The following is a 23470-nucleotide window of genomic DNA, read 5'->3' as shown; positions in this document are numbered from 1 at the left end:
GGGCTTAGCTGGTGCCAACACACACACAACACACTTTCTTGTGTCCTTTGGCAAATTCTTCTTTTTCACTCTTGCATTAAGTAAGAAAAAAGGGAAGAGAGTCAATGTAGGAGGAGAGGGAGGAGGAGGAGGAAGATGGGGATGAGGAGGGGTAAAGGGGGGAAGAAGGGAAGAGAAAAGAGAGGAGAAGAGAGAAAACGTCCCTGCAGAGTCTTTCTCCCTTCCTGGAGCGAGCGCGGGCCCCTGCAGCGCCGCCTGTGTAATTTCCAGTGGCAGTGAATACAGGTATTAATAAAAGCCCCATGGGGAAGAGCACACAATATAACCCTACATTTTCAGGCATTATGAAAGGACGCCCCCAGGGGTCCTCGGGCTCAAATTTCTGAGATGCAGGCATTGTAAAAAGACGCCCCCGGGGGAGGACCCCGCAATAGAAATCTGCTGAATTCAAAGCATTTCCAGAGCCCTGGTGGGAGCCATTACTCCCACTGGAGGAGCAGAGATTTTTTTTCACCCTCTCCTCTCTCCTTCCAACCGCTCTCTCTCTTTTTTACCAAACATGTGTTGCTGACATGTTGACAGATTGCTCAGTGAGGTGTTTAGGTGCATGCACAAGGCACGTCTGCTGAGACACGAGCTCCCTCCCTCCCTCTTCTCCCCTCTCTCTCTCTCTTTCTGTCTTTCCCTCCCTCCTTCCCTTACCAGTTCCCAAGTTCCATCCCTCCCTCCCTCCGACTGCAAACCTCTCAGCGCGCCCAAAACTGCTCCCATCCATATTTCATAAAGGAGAAACTAGGCTGAAAGAGAGAGACAGAGACAGAGAGAGGATAGAAAGAGTTTAGGCAAGAGGGAGAGAGAAAGAGAGAGAAGTGGGGGGAAGAGGAGGGGGAGAGAAAGGACGACAGGAAAAAAAGAGGAAAAAGGGAAGATAAAGAGAGACAAAGCGGGATCAAGGGAGGGGAACGGGAGGAGGAGAGGACAGATAAAGAGAAATAGAGCGATGTAAAGAGTGGGAGAACTCTGCAGTGAAAAATGAACCCTGTGATGAAAAATGACTTCACAACAACCCTTCTCCATCTCACCCCCTCCCTGTCATCCCTCCCTCTCCCTCTCTGCATGTTGTACTCCCCCCTTCACTTCTTCTACTGCTGCTCTCCTCTCTCCATCCCCCTCTCCTCTGGTGCCGGGCTCCTGCTCTCTCCCTGGAAAACCTGAGCGGCAGCCAGCTGTGTCTGTGTGTGTCTGTGTGTGTCTGTGTGTGCGCTGTGCACTTGTATGTATGCCAAGGGCTTAGCACAGGAATCTTCGGGCCACCCCCGGGTACAGAGACACAGAGGAGTGGAGGGGGGGTATGTGGAGAGGGGGCAAAGAAAAGGGAAGAGGGGCACATGGTGATGAAGAGGGAGGGAGACGCAAAAAGACAGGAGCTTAGAAGATGAAAGCCAACAGGAAAAAAAAATCAAAAAAAGGGGTGAACATAACGGAAACGACCAAGAGCATGATATTTATTTTGACAATCAACAGCAGCTACCAGTCTAAAAGAGCGCACTCGCGCACACACACACACACAATCACACAGACACAGTAAGCGGCAGGCCACAGTGCAGGAGGCTGTCTGTAATTTTGTTTCAGATTACACCCCTCCTACCTCTCCTCTCCCTCTCTTGTAGAAAGTGATCTGTGGTTTTAATAAGAGTCTTGGCCTCACAGGACTCAGCTGCTATCCTGACGACAGACACAGCGAGGTGTGTGTTGTGTGTGTGTGTGTAGTTTTCTGCTTGAGAGGGTGATTCTCTGCATGTGTGTGTGTGTGTGTGTGTGTGTGTGTGTGTGACAGCGGGTTGCAACAGACGGTAAGAGCTTAGCAGTGGGGAGATGTCCCGTGGGGGGCAAACCAGTTACCCAAGGGCCCCTCCACTAACAGACGTGGTTCTCCTCCCTGCTCCACGATTTTCTCCTCTTCCCTTTCCCCTCTCTTTCACCTCCTCTCTGCACATTATGAGTTTTGCCTCCAGTTTCCAGCCCTCCTCCTCTTCCTCACCTGTTCCCCGTTACTCCTTTCCACTCCCCTTCTGTTCTTCCCTCATTTCCTTCTCCGTCTCCCCCTCCCTCGCAGCTAGACAGGCTCCCTAGTAATCTCTCCTCTCCCCTACTGAGAGAGGAAAGCGAATAGACGAGAGTGCAGCTGTATGTGCTCAATTAACAGAGACCTCACAAATACCTTCGGAGAGGATATGCACAGTATCTTGCTCTCTCTCCCCACACACAGACAGACAGACAGACACACACACACACACACACACACACACACACACACACACACACACACAAACAATTTTCCACCCACACCATCTCACCATCTAAGAAGCAACTAGCTGGGTTAATGACTTGCTATTTGTCACTGACAGAGCCAGTTTCCACCCCCCTGCCTTGACTGACAGCTCCCTCGTTTACTTGGTGCCTACCCTCTCATCACTTCCTCTTCCCCCTCAAGTGGTTTTTACTGACATCTTTAACAATTTCTCACCCTTTCGCCCCTCTCACTGACACCTACCATGAGGGTGTGGACACCGTTGACGTGTGTGTGTGTGTGTGTGTGTGTGTGTGTGTGTGTGTGTGTGTGTGCATAAGTGTGGGTGTGTCAGGCAGCTTTTATATACAACTGAATTAAATGGACAGTGGCTGCACAAACAAAGGGCCTCCATAGCTGTTTTAAAACACTGTCATGAGTGTGTTTAAAACTCTAAACACATCACAATGACCCAACCTTGGAACGCTGTGGCCAGTAAGATAACCTCTGGGATTCCCTAATGGGATGTGCTTGCCTGTGCGTGTGTGTGTGTGTTCATGTGACAGAGCAGGGCCAGAGAATGTTCTCCATTTGATCTGTAGGAGGCTTTTTTCCGCTCCTCCTCTCCACAGGGAGTCTCTGCTCCACATTCTGACTCCTACTGAGACCCATCGACACTTCCCCAACTCGCACTCTCACTCCGTCTCTCTCACACATACTGTACACACACAGGATGTAGACCCACATGGACTACAAGTAGTAGACACATTGCACGTACAGGTATTACACACTATATTCACTTTCAAAAGAGCCTCTTAACCATGTAGGTTCACTATTTCACGCACTGCCACAGTGAAGAAATGAGGCACTTTTACAATGAATACTGCAGTTCACAGTTCTTTAGGAAAATATTGTGGTGCACCACATATTCAAGAAATTCAGTATACGTGCACAGTGTGTGACAGGTACCTAACTACATACAACAATATATAATTACCGTGGACACACACTGACATACATTTTAAAAGCAGAGCCAACACAGTGGCTTAAAGCTGCAGTGAAACAGAATAACAATGGTATTGTCAATGGGGTTCATAATCTCGATCACAGACACACATACACACAACCAGCTGAGCAGTCCAAGCTCATGCACATTAATGTGGCATTACATTAACCAGATGTGTTAGGTCTGTGGGTATGTGCGTGTTTGAGTGGGTGCACATGCATTTATGTGTCACTGAACGGTGCCACTGTGTATGTGTATGTGTATGTGTGTGTTTGTCCAATTTCCACTCAAATTAATGGTGCCTCTTTATAGGCCTTCTGCTAGAGTGGCACTGAATTACTTGGTGCTTCACTCTCGCACCTGGGACCCATTGAATGTTATAGCCGTAGCTAGCTGCTAACTTGGGACCCATTTGCTACAACAGTATAGTTAGCATTACAGATATCAGTGCTTTTTCTGCGGAGAATTCGGCACTAACTAACATGGTTCTTAAGCCAGCACCTGGGACTCACACATGTACAGATATTGTTCAACAGCTGATCACTGACAGTGGACGGCATGTCTTCAAGAAACTTTGAGATTTGCACCGAGGAGTGAAATGTTAAATGTTCAGGTTGCAGAGACTCAATTGCACAGTTGCAGAAAGCTGTAGCATGAGGCATGTGCATTGTTGAAATAAATAAAATGTCTTTTACACATATTACACCTGGATAAAGTCTAAATAAGCACTAGAGCCAACTGATGCATCACCTCACTGCCTCATGTGAGAAGGTGCCTCATGTCTTTATTTGTACTTTTTTTTTTTTTTTTGGATAAAAGAAAAAGAACAATAATCTGAAGTTCTCCACATTATGTGCGCTCAACACTCCCAGCTTGAGTTTTCATACCAGCAATGTTTTGTTGACTAATTGTACCTCCTAATAAACAGAATAATTCTGGTTTTGGTTCAACTTCTGTGTGTATTCTGTTCATCATTTTAATTGTTTAAATGTTTTTTTATGTAACATTAAAATTCTGTGATTAGAAAAATAAGGCCTTAATTTACTTTCTTTCTCCATGCTAATGCAAAGCTAACAACAAGCTAACATCACAGTTGCATCATAGCTAGCTACTTCTGGCAAGATGGCCCCCTGTCTGTCACCCCCAACCAAGATGGCTGATGACTGAGTTGTTTGGTTCTGCTCAGGGACAAACACACACACCACCTACAAAATGCATGAACACATTAACTCTCTCATGCAGATCTTGAGTGGCATGTGTTTATCCCCAATAGACTGTGTGTGTGTGTGTGTGTGTATGTGCGTGTGTGTGTCCCATGCCCGCCTACTAAACTGGCTCCCAGGGGTCTCCACCAGAGAACTTAAAAGGATTCTTTAGTCCATGTTTTTTAATTTAGCCTTCTCCTCAATAATAATCAGAAAGCTGTGGTCTCACCACTGACTTCACACACACACACACACACACACACACACACACACGCACACACACACACACACACACACACACACACACACACACACACACACACACACACACACACACACACACGCACACACACACACACACACACTTCTGCATTTTCACAAACACATACACACATGAGACAAATACACACATGTACAACCATATACACAATGGCAAACACCAACACAAAGATGAACCCAAGTACACAAGCCCCCTGCATGCAAGTGCACACACATCCCGCCAAGCTGTGGGATTACTCTGCAATCTCAGCCACTCTTTCTCCAGGGAAAAACATGTTTTATCATTTCATTTCATTTCTTTCTTGTGCACTCCCTCTTACCCTCCCCTTCCTCCCTCGGCTTTCTCGCTCAGCAACATGTAGCCCTCCCCAGACTCCAGTGCTGAAATCACAGGCCACATCCCGTGCTCTGATAGCAGCCCTGTGCTTTTGGCGGTGTGATTCTCTGTGTGTACCGTATGTGTGTCTGAATCTCACACAGCATCCAGAAGTAAATGACCGTGTGTGTGTGTGTGTGTGTGTGGTGTGTGTGTTTACTTCTGGGTAATTTGTGGGTAATGGAGAGAGGGATCAAAAAACAAGAAACATTTTAAAAAGCATTAAAGATGTCCCATTAAAAAAAAAGAAAGCAATTACCAGTCCATGTGTGGTGAGTTACATCATGGCTTACTTTGAGTTAGTGAAGGATTAAACTGATTCTACACAACAGTCAGCCCTGGCTAACAAGGCTTAAGTGGTAACAGTCTAGAGTCTAATATCTGCAAGACAAGTAAAACACTCATCCTGAGCCTCAGAGCACTCTGAAGTATTCCTGTACTATTCTCTTTGTTTTAGTTATAGAAGACCATCAGGTCATCAGGAAGAGGCAATTAAGCTGTATACTGTATAACATTATTACACTGTACAGGACAAAGACCTTTTTTCTCACTACATATTTTCTATCGCTCATTTCATTCCTTTATTCCTGCATCTCCAAGCATCTCCCTAACACTTTAAGTGGGATTGGATGTCAAGCCAGTGGGTGAATAAGAGGTTTCTGAGGCAGGGGTCTTATCATCTACATTACACAGTCTCTGGGAACACTGTCTTTACCAGTTTAAACAAAGCCCTCCACCACCCCAACTCCCTATTTCTTCACCCTCCCTATCAAAAGTAAACACACACACACACTTGCTAAGAGGCAGACTGCTTTGCAGAAGCAAAAAAGTGTGTGTGTGTGTGTGTGTGTTGGCTTGTTAAGAGAGCGTTTGGATTAATCTGTAGGAACCAGATGCCCCCGCTGCGTTCCTTTCAGCCCCTCCATTAATTACACCAGTACTAATAACGGCTTTTGTGAGTGTGTGTGTGTGTGCACCAGTCTGTCCCTGTGGGACATATGGGTATAACTGAATCCAATAGCTATAGGTATTCAGAAACGGGGGGGGGGCCTGAGTCAACCAGGAACCTTTAAGATTGGTGATTCTGCATGATGCAACTACACCGTTTCATGTGTACCATAGTCTGAAAGTAGAGCATCCTTCCCACTGAAAAAGATGCAGCACACACACTAATACCACAATTTCACCATTTACCTTTTTTTACTTTTACTTTATGTTTTACTTTTTAAAAGAACTAGCTTATTTGATTGTTGACATTAACTGGATGTAAGCAGTAGGCTACTAAGTATTGTTCTTTTTTTTTTTTTTTTTTTAAATCTCTTAATTTGGTGCAGCAAACAAATGGGTTGTCCTTAGGTGAGGAAATAATAAAAGTAACTCTTCAGGCTACACACAGCTAAGTTTCTCTTTCCTTTGTTTTGGTTTCTTTTCATATTTTTCATCTTCTTATTATTTTTCCCTTTACAATGCTCTTTTTTACCCACAAATCAAAGCATTACATTATCCACCACTAAGCCCTGACAGTGTTAGTGCATTATCCTACAAAGTATACAAGCCTCCAAGTGCACTATATATCTTTGCTATATCATGATTTTGGACATTTAGCTGCTACCTGTGGTTTTGTGAAAAAAGGTCAAAGACATACAGTGATGCGAGCCTGGTCAACGACAATACAAAAACCAAATCACAGTCCACATTAATAACAATCTTACCAGCCGGGCAGTGGTTGGTTCTGTGTTCAGTGAGCTCAGCCAGACAGTCAAAGTCCTGCTGACAGTTGTCACAGGTGAAAATGGACTCGTCATCTAGGTCATCATCATGATCTCGTTCATCGCGGTCATCATGCTCCTCTTGTTCCCCATCTTCGGCTCCTGTCCCCTGACCTTCTTTTGTCTCTGCCTCTCTGTCAGAGGCTGGGACTTCTGAGGATACACACAACATATAACCACAATGTTAATCAGAATCTTTCATGGAAATAGACTACTTCACTTTAATTTTCTCAAATATTGGATCATAAATGGAGTGACATCGATTAGGTAAAAGACTTGTGGCATACTTCAAGCTCTAGTTGATTTTTGAGCTCTTGTACTTTCTGATTTATGAGCCATGACCTCGTATCACCCAAGCCAGTTGTCATCTTTATTTTTCCTGACAAGCTTGAATTTGTCTTCATACTTTCACCGCAAAGTGGATTAAACAAATATCTCCCTGAAATCATCCATATCCATACCCTATCGATTATAATCTAGTTTGTCCTGTGCTCATTTTTACCTGCAGAAAAGATGTAGTCATATTCTCTCTCCCAGCTTTATTTTACCAATGACATGTGCTACTTGATTTAATTGCACTGAGTGTGTGGAACATCACTTAAGCATGTGGCGGAGTGTGTGTGAATGTGTGTGTTCTGGTAGCAGACAGGCAGAGTGTGAGAAGGGACCAGTGGAAGGCTGTGTCGGCCCAATCCTCACTGCTCCATTGTGCTGCCATTTTCACACCTTATTAACACATTATAAACGCTGAGGTTCCGGTAGGACTGACACTGAAGACACTGGCTTGAGAGAGGAGAGGAGGAACAGATAAGAGGAGAGGAGAGGAGAGGAGAGGAGAGAGGAGAATCTGGAGGAAAGATGGTTGAGAAGAGTGTGGACATATGGAGGGGAAAAATGAACTAAACTTAAATATCTACAATATCTAAATCGACTTCTCCCATTTACTATGTCTGAAACAGATATCCACTGTCTGTGAGTCTTAAATCATTTACCCTTAAATCAACCCCCAATGATTAACCCAACATAACTTCTATAGTCACCAGAACAATATCTAATCAGTCTAGCAATAATCTTGTAGGTATTGTAGTAAATAATGAGGAAGACGTGGCACAAAATTAAGGTTAAAAGGGTTAAAAACAAAGAGAGGATATTCTACAACAATAATACAATTCAATACAACATGATCACTAATTACAGTCTCCAAAATGACCTAAGAGTTGACTAAACAGGGAACTGATGCTGAATTTAGGGTCTGCAAATGATTCATTGCAGGGCTGTTGCATTGGATTGACAGTATATATTACATGCATCTAATAAATGCATAACTCAGTAGGTTAAATCCCTGTTATTAAATTTGAAGTGCTGCCCATTACAGAGAATCAATAAACTTCATTACTTTTAATGAAAAATAGACTTCTTATGGTTGGTGGTGGATGGTTTCATCCATCAGGAGATTCAAACATCATTTTGATCATTTAAGCAGAATAAAATGTCATTCTCTATTATCATACGCTATTCTTTGCACTTCATTTATATGATTTTGTTACAAGAAAAAAGTCAAGCAAAACCCAGTCGTCAGGTACAATCAAAAACTATTCCACTGGTTTTCCATGGGTTAATTTCTAGTAAAACAAAAAGCAAAAAAGACACAATATCTTAGTCTACAAGTGTAGGGGAGAAAGTGTGATTGTGAGTGAACGTGAGCTAAATTAGAGTGAGGTGCACAGGCTCCAACCCACTCTGATTTATTATGGGAGAGGTGTGGAGGGAACGAGGGATACAGGGATGCTGGGAGATGGGGAATGGGGGATTGAGGTGATGGGGTGTTTAGGGAGCTGTAGGAGAGGAAGACAGTGATGGAGGGAGAGAAGGAGGGATAGATGAAGGGATGGGGAAGGACAGAGGGAGGGTTTTGGCCATCTGTCCAGTGGTGAGAGCACCGTCTGGCCAGGGAGAGAAAGTGGCCCCTTGGCTGACAAAACACACAGAGACACACACACGCACGCTCACATAAACACATTGCAAGTATGCACACATACACACCGGTCATTGTGCGCGCGCGCACACACACACACACACACACACACACACACACACAAACATACACAGATATGGATACACATGCAAACACACACAGATGTGCACATACCAGAGGCACATTAACTGGACATGTAAATAAATGCATATATTATATATACACGTACATACATGTGTGTATGCTGGAATGTAAATATGTCGTGTAGTAGGACTTAAAACTACTGTATTAGATAAAACCAGGATGTGATCGCTGAATAATGGCCAGAAGTGTTTTAACAGAACATTGTGATGTCACAGTGAAGTTGACCTTTGAATGTTTGGATATAAAATTTCATCACTTCATCATTTTATCCTGTTAGACATTTGTGTTACATTGTGTCATAATTAGCGTATGAATTCTTATTACGACCAAAAACATGTTTTGTGAGGTCACCTTGACTTCTGATTTTTGACCACCAAATCCTAATCTGTTCATCCTTGAATGAAAGTGGAAGTTCGTGGCCAATTTAATGAAATTTCCTCCAGGCGTTTCTGATATATCTCATTCACAAGAACGTGAAATTACTTTAACCTTGACCTTTGACCTCCAAAATGTTTGCATTTATCTTTGGGTCCAAGTAAATGTTTTTGCAAAATCTGAAGAAATTCCCCAAAGGCGCCTCTGAGATATTGTGCTCATCAGAATGGGATGGACAACTGGAAAAACATACTGCCTCTGGCCACAGCTCTTCACGGTGCAAAAACATACAAATATAATCTTCCCACATACTTATATGGTTTTTATTTAGATGTTAGGTTGCATCAATACTTCATTTTTCCAATATCTCTTTATCACGAGGATGGTGCCAGTGTCAGTGCAGAGCCAGTTCTGCTTTGGTTCCCTTTGAGAACCAGTCCGCATTTCGACAGGTTAGATTACCAAGCGTTAAGTAGTTCACACTCCATATCAGCTGGTGGCAGTAATGCACTGATTTGTTGTTTGCCAGGTTCCAATAAACACCGAAAAAAGAAGAACATTGCTTAGTGGAAGTTCGGGTAATCGTGGCTACACATTTATTTTTAAAATGGCAGAGAATTTTTTGTGGTAGCCCCTCCCACAGGCACTGACATCGGTAGTTGCAATTTCTGGACCTGCTGGTGCTGTGCCGGTGCCAAAAAGTTGGCAGTGCCAGCATTTCAGTGGAAATGCGTGGAACTGGTTCTAGACTAGACTAGACTAGATTAGGCACTGTCACTGTAAGCTCCAACCAGACACTGTGGCTGTTGGGATTATTACAATTCTCAATCTGTGGAAACAGACATCCTGACTAGGCCACAGTGTGTGTCTGTCAATTTGTGTACTGTGTTTTTGCATGGTGCTCTCACCATCGTGTCATGAAGTAATTACACAAGGATTTTCAGTACAAAGGTAGGTGTAAAATAATCTGAATCGAGTCACAACCAAAAGCACAGGCGCACACACTAGGTTGGCTGAATTTGACAATAAATCTGTCACTCTCTATTTGCCCTTCCATCCTCACTAAACAAGCATTCGTTCCATCCAAAACTGAGCTTTGTGAAAACACTTTCTGGAGTGAGTAAACCTGAAAATGGCTTATTCTGAATGATGACACCCAGACGCCAGTAGGTAATATTAACAAGCCAACCTGGTATCACCTGTAACTCTCACCGCGATCACTTATTTTATGTCAGTACAAAACATGATACAGTAGTTGTCCTTAACCTGTGTGTTTATGTTGTCAGAAATTCACTTCTCAAGCATAAAATAGGAAATTTCCTGGCACCTCAGTGCAGCAGCACAGGAGCTACTGTTCACTTTCGTTTACGAGCAGCATTTCATACCCACTCAGTTGTCAAACAACAGACAAATGTTCTTCAGTGTGTTTCAGTTCATATAAACAAGTCTTCAAAACCACCTGAAAATGCAAATGTTAAACAGGTTTCCAAATGAGGACTGTGTTCAGATGCATCTGCCTTAAACGAGCTGGACACAGTTTTATAAATCTTCTTCATTCTTCCTCATTTTTGTCTTATTTCTCACAAAACTCCCTCACATCTCCTTTCTCTTTCTCTAAAATACCCCACCCCCACCACACCAGAAAGAAGCAGCAGGCCTACTTAATGAAAACAGGCAACTCCCATGGGTGCTTAGGGTGCAGAGGGCTGTATGTGTGTGTGTGTGTGTGTCTGTGTGTGTGTGCTGGGGTATTGATTGAATAGTACGACACTGGTCCCTTGCAAATAGTATGTGTGCACCATCTACTCGCAGTCTCTCTTTCTTCACACAAAATCACACACAGACAAACACACACTCATCAGCGGGATAAACTGTAGGTATAGTCACTCATAGACACACAGGCACACACGCGCACACACACTCGCTCTACAGAGAACCATTATCTCTGAGTCACAGACTGTCCCTATGCCAGGAATAACTGCACATTCTCTCACATAAACACAAAAAAACACACACATGCACAAACACAAATGCTTAAATCCCAAACCCAGACACACTGTGTTATTCTTACATCATCCAGAGGCACACAATAAATCTAAATCAAGGCCTGTATTAATCTATAGAAAATATGGAAAATACAAATTTCACTACTAAATGAAATACAAAGCAACATGCGCAATAAGACTCATAATTTCCACCTAAAAGAATATTTTTCATATGAGTTGTTTTCTACCAGTCCTCAAGTCACAGAGCCCTGCTGATTTTTATTCTAGCCATGTAATGAGGGACTGAACCACACCTGGGATGCACAGTGAATGCAATTAAATGAAATTAACTAGCTGGTAGGATAGAAAACCAGCAGCATTCTGGGTCTAGAGACTATGATTGAAACCCATTGTTTGGGTCTGTAAGAAAGAAAATGTATCCTGTATTTTAAAAGCAATAAGGCATCCTAACCATCATGTCAGTGTTTAGTTAAATGCATCTACATAGGTTACAGCTTAGTGCAAAATAAAGACCATTCACTGTCTTGCATCCACAACTATTAATTCAGCCTAAATACTTGAGTGACAGCATCACATATACATTTTATCAATGGATACAAAAAATACTTTACAGCAATAACAACATGATAGCTTTACCATATATTGCCTGCTGTACTGACCAATGAAGGTCTAGGACCTTCACACATGCAGGGACAATAAATTGGACTTTGCGACATTCCAGAGACGTATTAAATATTATGGGCTATTTTTCAGACAGTTTCCATGAGCAGGCCCATGTGTATGACAGCATGTAACATCAGGTGTGGATGTGGAGAAAAGATGTTTTTACACTGTGTGTCTCCTGAGGAAAGGTAATAAGTTATATTCTTGGCTGTACCCACCAGCCTCAGTAACCTGATGACAATGGGCTGTTTATTAACAGATAAAGATATAAATATATAAACGGATACCTCAGAAATAATGAGGTCACTTTGCATATCTGCAGGACAGATATATGCAGGTGGTTTGTGTGCAGTGTACTAGTGCATGTGTGTGTGTGTATGCGTGTGTTTGTGCGCACCCTGGGTAATTAGATAAAGAGAAGTGAATTAGCAGAGTCCACAGTGCAGAATGATGTTACACAGCCTAACCACGCCTAACTGAGACCCACTAATCACCACTCGTTAGACTCACAGACGAGTGTATGTGGATGTTTGTGTGTGTTCATAGCATGGGTGTGTTTGTTAGATTGTCTGTGTGCGTGTACGTGTCCGTGTGTGTATGTGTTCCCTCATTATCCATGTTAAAATGAGTTCATTGAGGTAATTAGTGAGCTAAATGATAATAAGCAATAAACATACTGAATAGAACAGAGAAAGAGACAGACAGACAAAAAACGAGGTTTTGTTCCTTCTCCCCTCAAATAAGTGGGATAAAAACTGAACAGAGGACCCTCAGCACTGGATCCAAGTAGACTCAATATGGATACACTCCATCCTCCTGTCTGACTGGTGGTTTCACAGCGCTGTCGTGACCAGTTGCCAAGACAAGCTAGTGGAGACGCACACTGGAACACCAAAAATCAAAAACACACAGTCAGCATGACCACTGTCTATATATCCTGTGGGGAAAAAAACTAGAGAACTAATAAACTTTGGGAAGTGTTCCTGAACTGCCCCAGGGTGACAGAAATGTACTAAAAGAGAGTTAAAGGGGAATAAAACATATAGTAATACTGCAAAGGTAAAGTAGTTATTCAAGTGTTAGATTTGGCAGCCAGGAGCTGGTACTGTGGCCTGTCTGGGACACGCTCCACAGCTCCAAGCATGCATAAAACACACACCTATGTCTATGTGAGCCTAAAACAGGCTTCAAAAGGTGGAAAAAAGTGTGTGTGTAGCTTCCAGGAGAATGTTTAGAAACCAAACAGTCTCGACACAAGGCTTTCATTCTGCTCCACATTGCACTACTCACTGGTCCAGGATTCACAGGCACCTGGCTGGGCACCACCACCTTCAGCAGGGCTAAGAACCAGCCACAAGGTTAAAAGCAGTCCAGCATCACATGACTTGCTTAGAGTGCCCGGTGGGCAAAGACTGCCTAGTCAGAATCTGGGCAATTCACATTATATCAGATACACTGCACATTACAGAAAGGTACATCACAGTCATTTTCTTGTGATAATCAAAGAGATATATATCTCTGGTTATATTCAGTAATATGTGAAATGTCCAACTGTGTGGCCATTAAGCAGGTTCAAACACTGATCAAAAACATCTGTGAATATTATTTGCTCCTGCTGTTTCCTGAAGAGACAGGGCCACACGCAGAGTTCATGGGTCTTTAAACAGACAATGCCATCACTACCTCAAGCAAAATACAGTACAAGTGAAGAAGTCACTTTAGTGTCAATATGTTACACATCAGCGAGACATCACAATGCTGTCAACTGTTGGTGTCTTGTTTGTTTTTGGGTTTTTTTTCGGGCTGTTGTCATTATTATTAGTGTTCCTCACACATGAGCTTCAGAAGTACTGAATTCAGTGTTATATTTCTTTAGTGCTTAACCTATAAAAGCTGCTTCAATGGGCCTTTTTTACTGTACACTTTTTCACTTGTTATGGAGGAAAAGCTCGGGTGTTACTAGCAGTAATGATAGCTCTGTCCTATTCAACTGCCCCACTGACACATGACAGTCTGACCGTGAGCCAGCACAGTACCAGGACCCTGAAACAGAAGCAGCTAAATGAAATTCAACCATTACTTTTATTTTATTTATACCTGTGCTGTTTTCATGTGTAACAAATTTTTTAAACACTTTAAACAACCTTCCTCTGATGCATCCATCTATCTACAGTACCATACATGTCTATCAGCACTTAGTTTGAACTGTATTAGATACATCCAGCCTACACTTACACAACAGCCCTGCAATAAATCCTCCCGTCATAACGGCATATTGTATTCATCCAGTGTGACTGAGCACCTTCAAAAATGAGAAGACACTGTTAGTTCGACAGTAACTGTGAGCACAAAGGCCCACATATCTGAGCTCAAACTGTTGGGAATTGAGCAGATACAAAGAACAGTAGACACATTTGGAACTGAGTGCACACTCAAATGCACACTGACACACACACAGGCTGAACAGGTGCAGCTGGACACAACAACACAGCCCTGCTCTCTCTCAGGAGGATGACTCCCCCAACCCTCTCTCACCCTCTGCCTCACTCTGTTTGCAAGTGTGTGTGTGTGTGTGTGTGTGTGTGTGTGTGTGTGTGCGCATGGGTGTACGTTAGGTGGCTATATAAAGAAGCCATGAAGCCATCTCTCCTCACCCCCTCCCCTTTACCTTCCACCTCATGTTCTTTCCCCCACTATACCCTGTATGTGTTTTCACAATACAGGCCCCACCCCCTCGGGAGGAGATCTGCGCCACAGAGTACCAGTCACACATAAACAAAAACACACACACACACACACACACACACAAATATACACACTCACATACATATGCACACACCTACACGCACAGACCCCTGGGATGTGCTGCGGCAAGGGAGAGCAGCACCCAACACCAACGTCTGGAAACAGGATGATGAAAGAGCCATTCACGTCATGGAAGGAAGCAGAATTGACACACACACACACACACACACACACACACACACAGTATATAAACAAACAAACACATAAACTCAGCCGGACATGCAACACAAAGACTCACACAGACTGGCAGAAAAAGTTCTCACAATTAAGTTGACAGCTGCTCACTTATTTGAATTTCTGGTGCACAAACACACACACCAACAAAATTGCACAAAAAAAACAAAAAACAAAGGGCTTAAATGCTGCAATACAGACAAAAACACAGATGCACTGTGCGCTGTCACAAGCAGGCAATAATAGTTCACACACACACACACACACACACACACACACACACACACACACACACACAAACACACACACACACACACAGGAACTGTTTTCCTGTGGTAGCCTTGGGGAAATTAAAACTACATTATGGACCTCCAGAGGGTAGCGGTGAGAGAGGGATAGAGGAATAGGAAGAGAGAGAGAGGAAACACAAGAAAGAGAGAGAAGGGCCAGTGTCCTGTTTATCTCAGCTCTGGTCATCATTAAAGATATTACAGTGAACCCTGTAATCTCATTCTCTCTCTTTCTGTAGGACACTCTTTATACATTTCCTCTTATACATTAATCTCACTTCTCACTTCCCTTCATCTCGCTTTCTTTCCTTCAGATTTTATTTCAGATTGTTATCACTCTACAAATGAAGTAAAAGCCTCTGAAACTATTACATTAGACAGACACAGGGTCAAAGGTCAAACTTTGCACATCTGTCCCCCACAAGGACCTACAATCATGTAGCCAGATGCCTAGTAGAGCACATCATTGTGGTGCATCTATCCTACTCAACTACAATATATAGGCTATGTTCCACTGCTGTTGAATTTGAAGGATTCTGGGTCATTACACTGGAGGAAATACCTCTCTGCTGACATTTTTCAAAATGGTAAATACTCCCAGAAGATGGTAGATGACAAGTGCACACGGACACACTCACACACTGGAGTGTAGTATTTAACACAAAATATGTGAATTGGAGTGAAAATGCAATTCACAGACTTTTTGAGTTTTTGAGTTTCAAGGGCATTTGAATTTGAAAACTGCATAAATGTAAACGGAATTGATCCAGCTGCACTGATACTTTCCGTCATCTGATAGGTGGCGGCAACTTCCTGGCTGGCAAGTCCTGTCTGTGTCCCCACACACCCATACAAACACAAAGATACACACACACACACACATTCACATAGTTCTTAAACTCTGAAGAACAATAATGCAGGAGGTCTCAGTTTCTCAGTTTCAGCTTGGGGACCTGACAAACCTTTTCCATGATGACTCACTGGCTCTTTCTGTATGTGACTCTGTGTGCGTTTGTGCGCGTTTTGTCCAAGAGAAACAGAAAGCGCGTGTATATGTGTGCAAGTGTGTCTGTAGTCTACTGTAGACTGTCAGACAAGGAATGAGAAATACAAGACTCTAGAGAAAGAGAGGAGGTTTTCATCACTGACACAGACACACATATCAACACATGCCTCTGAAGTGCACTCCTGCCTCGTTGGACATGTGTCTCACCCCTTCTCTCCTACATGAGGCTCAACATACAATGAAGTTTGAACAGACAACTCTGACAACTTTGCTGCTACCTGTCCTTCACCAACTCTCCTTCTTATCCCATTTCTCTATTCCTGGCAACTTCTCTCTTTTTCTTCTCCCAGCCTACTGGGAAAGTGAGGGAACATGGGAGAAAACAAGGGAGGAAGATGACAAGATGTTTTTCTTTCCCACCATGGAGCAGCGGGGCAGAGGGAAAGACATAAGGAGGGTGCGTTGGTACCTTCGGCCTTCCATGGCTCCTCTCTGGGGCAGATACGCCAGAGTGAGGAAGGAGGAGGAGGAAAGGAAAGGAGGAGATGAAGGAAAGGGGAGAATAGGTTGGCTCAATGCTATTCCCTTTGAGTCACACTCCCGCCTCCCTCCACTTTCCCTCCCGTGGGTCTTTCCAAACTCAACACACATTTTCCAGACAAAATGAAAGAGAGAGAGAAATGAGACTGAAAAGAGTGAAGAAAAGACAGAGGAGGGGTGGAAGTTTGTGAATTTAATAACAGGATGGGAAGGTATATGTTTCCATTCTCTTTTTCTCTCTCTTTCTCACCCTTTCCTTGTCAACACCATCTCCCCGGGAGTTAAGGAACCAAGGTCTTTTTTCTTTTTAATCATCTTGAATAAGGGATAGACAGCAATTGGCACTCTTTTTCTCTCTCTCACACACTCATACACTTATTCTAATATGAGCGCAGATAAAGAGAGAGAGAGTGAGAGAGAGAGAGAGAGAGCGACAGACAGGGATACATAGAGATTTGGGAAGGCAGAAAGAGACAAGCACACAGAGAGGGACAGAAAAAGTGATGCAGAGGATGCTGGGACAGGGAGTTGACGGTAAAATCCAAATTGGAAGAGTGGCTGAGTAAGGGAATATGGGACAGTATGTTTTTATGGGAGGAAGAGTGTGATAGGTAGGTGTGTGTGTGTGTGTGTGTGTGTGTGTGTGTGTGTGTGTGTGTGTCATGGGACTCCAGTTTCCTGCAGGAACTGACACACACAGCAGTTCTAGTGAGCCACCCAGGACCTCAGTCAGCACCCCCCTTAACACACACACACACACACACACACACACACACACACACACACACACACACACACACACACACACACACACACACACACACACACACACACACACACACAGAAGTAGACCCGTATAGCGGCCCCGGGAGGAGAGTTAGCACAGGTCTGAAGAAGGGAGGGCAGCAAGGATGGGAGGGTTCAGCACGTCATAGACACCCCAGGGGTCATACTTTCCTATCCTTCTATCCCTGTAGAGCTGAACGAGAGACAGGGCAGGAGAGGTAGAGAGAGAGATAACTGCATATTTACCACATTCAGCAGTATCTTATTTCCCTGTTGGGATCTAGTCAGAGGAAGTGTTTAACTGTTCTCTGATAGGCTGCAAACCAGAGCAGAAAAACTAGCTTCAGCTGACAAACACCTAAAGTAGTCAAACCATTTTTCTCGCATGGTTTGGGAAAATGTTTAATTTTATCTGTGCTAAGCACCGCCGACAAAAGTGAAAAAAATGTCAATAGCCTTGTTATACCAGGGCTGGCATATGGACCCAGCAGCTGCACCATCATTCCCCTAGAATTATAGCATTTGAAGCATTTAGGATACTGATATGAACAGTAGAAAAAAACGTGTAAAAGGTGGAAGAAGATGGAGAGAGAGAGATAGAGTGACAGACAGGGAGAAAGAAAGAAAGAAAGAAAGAAAGAAAGAAAGAAAGAAAGAAAGAAAGAAAGAAAGAGATTTATGAAGGCAGACAGAAGCAAGAATCCAGAGAGGGACAGAAAAAGTGATGCAGCAGAGGATGCTGGGACAGGGAATTGACAGTAAAGTCTAAATTGGAAGAGGAGCTGAGTGAAGAAACCTACTAATAATGGTACTGTATTTCCAATCATGTCATTTACCTTGAATCATAGAGCTGCAATGATTAGTCAATCCATAGAAAGTTAGTTTATAACAATTTTGATCGGTTCACTGGTAACCCATTAAGGCATCCTTAAGCAAAAATGGCAAAAATGTATAAAACTGTTAATACTTGGACTTGAAGGTATTGAATACCTCACAAAAGACTCTGGGAACTTTTATTTAATCAACTAGTGGAGAATACAATTAGTAGATTAATACATCATGAAAATAATTATGAGGAGCTGAAGTTGAGGCTTCAAAATGGCCTTTTTTAGATACTCTAGATACTTTGTATCTGCTGAATTCCACTTAATCTACTAATTCTACCATCAATGCCCTTGTCAATAAAAAAAAATAATCTTTTAATAATGTGCAAAACAGTTTTGAGCTTTCTTGAATTCATAAAGGGTCACTAGCATATTGGCCTAATTAAAAAAACGGATCCAAATCAGTGCAGGATACTAAAATGAATCAACCAGAAATTGGGACTGTTTTGATTTCACATTACATTATCATTACTTTTCATGAAAACAGATGCTTTAATGAAAACATTTTGCATGAGGGTCATTCAGAGACTGTTTTTACAAGTCACTGTAGCTGCACAGTTTCTTAATCCTTCTAAACATCCATATACTTGCCATCCTTCTGTCTAGACTCAAAATCTATATTATTTCTCATATCATACAGGGACCTCAGAGAGAAGTGGGTTCAGTTCTTCTTTTTCAATAAAGGCAAAAGGCAGAGTCAGGATAATTTTAAATTTCCATCTCAGAGTGGAAACAAGAGAGAAGAGAAGATGGAGGAGGGGAGAGAGAGGAATAGAGCGCAAGAAATGGAGAAGTTGGTTTGGAGAAACCACAAGGAAAAACAAAATCCAAGAAAAGAATAAAAAGAAAAGAAAAGAAAAGCCCTTCCATCTCCCTGACGTCCTCCCAAGATATCACCAGACCACAGAGAGTAGTGAAAAAGCATACAAATCTCTCTCTTGTCCCTCCTTCCACCCATCTTTCTCCCTCCATATCCCTTTTGTCATCTCTCTTTCCATTCAGTGTGACTCCTGAGACCAGCGAGAGCTCTCTTTCCATATCTGCCTCTTTTCAAATCTCTTCTTTTCTCTCTTATGATTTTTCTTTCTCCTAATACTTTTACCAATCCCTCCATCCTAATTCCTTCTACACTCACTTCATTTCTCCATCTTTCTCTCTTTCTTCTCCTTGATATCCGTCCGAGCTGGCCATTATAAACCATGTGGAATTGATATTACAAATTGTGTGTGTCTGTGTGTTGAGGGTGAGGGAGACACATGGACTTGAGCCTCCTCTGTGGATCTGACAGATCGCTGGAACTCTATTACAGTATCAATGTGTGTGAGTGTGTGTGCTTGTGTGTTCATGTGTCTGTACACTAACCTGTCTGGACAGTTGATTCATCCCAGGTGCCTCCACACTCTGAAGACTCCCCCTCTTCTACCGCTAGAGAGAGGAAGAGGGACAGAGGGAGAAAGACAAATAAAAAATAAAAAAAGGACGTTTAGAATTTATTGTATGTCATCCAGCAAAAGAGCTCAATTTTCTACTTGGAGAGCCAAGTTTATCAGACGTTACAGATCTACACTGTTTCAGAGGGTTGGAGTAATGAACAAAAGTCCAAGACCAAGACCAAAAATGAGTTCAATCTAATTCAGAGTTGAATTTGTCTAATTACAATGTAAAAAACATTAACTGGTTCCTGCATCCTTGTCCCTTGTTTGGGTTTGAGGCTGTTACTCTGTCGAACAAAACAAGCTACTTGATGAGGTCACCTTGGGCTTCAGGAAGTTGTGACAGCTGTTTTTTACTTTTTACTAACATTTCATAGAAAAAAATAATCAATAATAATATATTGACTTATTGGCAGATTCATCAATAATGGGAAAAATTGTTAGTTGTAGTGCTGATCTCATTTTACTGAGGCAGATTAGTGTATATGTATAGTGCAACACAACAAAATTTTAGATATAAATGACATTACTAACAGACTTGAGGAGTCTGAAGTTTTAAAAATAGACTTTTTATAATAAATCTAATAGTTTCCACGTAAGCACTTAAAGCTTATCAGCCTTATCATCCTCTGTAAATGTGTTTTCGTTAACACTCCTAAAATAGACTGGGGAAGCAACAAAGCAGGGATTGACAATGACAATGTCCTGAGATCTCTCTCTCACACACACACACACACACACACACACACACACACACACACACACACACACACACACACACACACACACACACACACACACACACTCTCATAGAGTTGATCAGAGCTGGAATGTGACACTGACTTCCTGGGTACAACAGGAAGGAGGGAAGTACAGCTGGCACACAAACAGGAAATGGCTGGAGTCACCACACAATGGTGTTTTCCTGTTCACCCCCCCCACCCCCCCGGGATTCGTCACTTTTCACTTACTCACCTCTGTCTCTGATCATTTGAAATCCTGGTTCTCATCCTGCTCTCTCCATTGACCTCCACCCCTCAAACTCTTTATACCTCTCCTCATATTTCTCACTCCACATCCTCATCAGCTCCCTCTTGACCCACCCCATCATCAAATTTTCAGCTGCGCCAAAAACTCAAATGAAAACAAGAAGTTATAAATCAGTGAAGTGTTCCTTTTAAAAGAAAAACAAACCTGCCTTGGTGTGCCTTGTTTCAGTTAAACTCCATTTCAGTGTTTAATCAAATACACTTGCAGCATAACAAAGAAAAACATAGTGAGTTAAACTATGTGAATGTTCAGGTTTTCCTTGTTAACGGGCAAAACCGTTGCTGCGCTGGCTGAACAGCACTGCACAGAGTAGCCATGTTGAAACACTGACCCTTTGAAGAATTCATCGCAGCTTCTGGTGTAACAGTAAGCTACATCTTTGTGAACCGACAGTGTACTCACGAGTGTTCAATAGCAACTAACAATATAATGGAGGGACTTCTAGTGGCGAAAGTTAACAGCCAATAAAGCGGACACGCACACCCACACAACTGACCACGATGCTGTTACACACTAGTCTCTGTAAGATCTGATAACACAGCGCAAAGGTTGGCAGGACATTCAATCAATTCTCTGGATGACATACCGGAAAAAAAAACAAAAAGCAAAGCGTAAACACTAATGCAAATGACGCGCCACTGCTTCATACATGTTCGGTGTATTTTCTCCCTAAATATAAAGGAGCCCGTACTGCTGAAAAATATGTATAACACAAATCATTCTCACTGAAACTGAAATGAAGAATTTCACAGGACTGTTGAACAAGTGATTTCAATATGACACAGTGAAATCAACGTGAAAACCGGATAAGTTTAGGCTGCTAGTTCTCTCTGCATATCCATTCCAAACGTTTAAATGACTTTAGTACAAATAATGACAAGATTCATGATGACTCAGTTTAGTATAATCATCAGAATCCATCTAACATCCCACAAACACTGATAGTTCTGCTGCATAATAAATAAATGATGAGTTATGACTTCATCTAAATCAGCATTTAAGCCACATCTGAACTGTTTGGCAGACTTCTTCATGTCATTTTTATTTTGTAGAGAAGTCTTGCCAGTGCAGAGATTATTACTGCCGAACAAAGTGAGCTAAACTGTAAATGCCTGCTTGCTCTCCTGAGGTGTGATGTGTCAGTCTGTAGCAAACTCTAACCTTTGTGAATGAAGACAAATGAGGAAGCTATCTTTACTACAGAAACAAATTAAGCATTATAATCTAATTAACATTACAAGAATTACTACTGTATGAATCTGAACCGGCTCTGGGCCCAGTGCTGGGGTAAATACGAAAACCACAATAATTTCAGACATTTCCTTCACAAAAATATGGGGACAATCTTGATTTAGTGCAAAGTCAACTGCTTTGCTTATTTAACACCACAAAAACATACACAGGCTAAATTTAGTTCCACCCATAACTAGCAAGCAATTGTAAAGACATAAATATGAAATTTCTCTCTTTCATGCCTACATGAAACTCACTGGGTACCTTATCAGGAACACCATACTAATGTGGGGGTAGCTGACGCCTTTCTCCTCAAAACAGCCTCAACTCTTCATGGCTCTGATTCCACAAGAAACATAAGACATTATTCTGGCTGTTGTCACCAAACTCTGGCCCTACCATCTGCTGCCTCAGCAGAAAACCAGATTCATCAAACCAGGCTACGTTTTGTTTTCCAGTCTCAAACCCTCCAGTGTTGGTGAGCCTGTGCCCACTGCAGCCTCAGACTGACCTCTCTCATCAACAAGGCATCTCTGTCTGCAGATCTGCCGCTCTCTGGATGTTTTTTGTTTTTCACACCACTCTGAGTAAACTCTAGAGATTGCTGTATGTGAATGCCAGGTGATCAGCAGTTTCAGAAATACTCAAATCAGCCCGTCCGGCACCAACGATCATGCCACGGCCAAAGTCAGCGAGATCACGTTTTTTCCCCGTTCTGATGTTTGATATGAACATTAACTAAAGCTCCTGACCTGTGACTGAATATGCCCATGTGTATATGAACATACTGAGATGCTTCAAAGCAGAAAAAACTTGCACTGCGATTATAATAGATAGAAATGAGATTCTGAGGCACAACCAACAACACATTTCATATTTAATCTTTGAATGTGCTGATGCAGAACCAGATGATTTGAGTTGACTAGTTGTAGTGTGAGACTAAGACCAAAAAGAAATAAGCAGCTTCGTGCTATGCATAGATAGTGAAGTGTTGTCATGCATGTTTATTGAAATAATCCCACATTCAGAAGGACTGAATCCCAACAACTAAAGAAACAAACCCGGGGCAGGACTGCAGTATTAGTATCAAATCTGAAATCACCCTTCGAGCATCTGGGGCTGGAGCTGATTCTGAGGGCCAGATGTGGACCATGGTGTGCTAATAACGACCTAATGGATCC

At 42.5% G+C, this 23470-nt stretch overlaps 1 protein-coding gene across 4 annotated transcripts in view; it reads right to left on the bottom strand.

The window, feature by feature from the left end:
* Positions 1–23470, bottom strand: part of znf423 (zinc finger protein 423) — a 145088-nt gene that overhangs the window by 100658 nt on the left and 20960 nt on the right. For all 4 annotated transcript variants that reach the window (XM_071505977.1, XM_071505967.1, XM_071505987.1 and 1 more), the window contains exons 2-3: positions 19936–19998; positions 6869–7078 (exon numbers count right to left, since the gene is read on the bottom strand). In XM_071505977.1, the coding sequence (XP_071362078.1) occupies positions 6869–7078; positions 19936–19998 (273 nt within the window). The remainder of the gene's footprint in view (positions 1–6868; positions 7079–19935; positions 19999–23470) is intronic.

Source organism: Trachinotus anak, unplaced genomic scaffold (assembly GCF_046630095.1).
Source record: "Trachinotus anak isolate AG129_WGS33_773 ecotype Australia unplaced genomic scaffold, CSIRO_AGI_Tana_v1 ptg000002l, whole genome shotgun sequence".
NCBI lineage: Eukaryota > Metazoa > Chordata > Actinopteri > Carangiformes > Carangidae > Trachinotus > Trachinotus anak.
The sequence above is the reverse complement of the archived record's forward strand: the minus strand, read 5'-3'. Positions and strand labels throughout refer to the sequence as shown.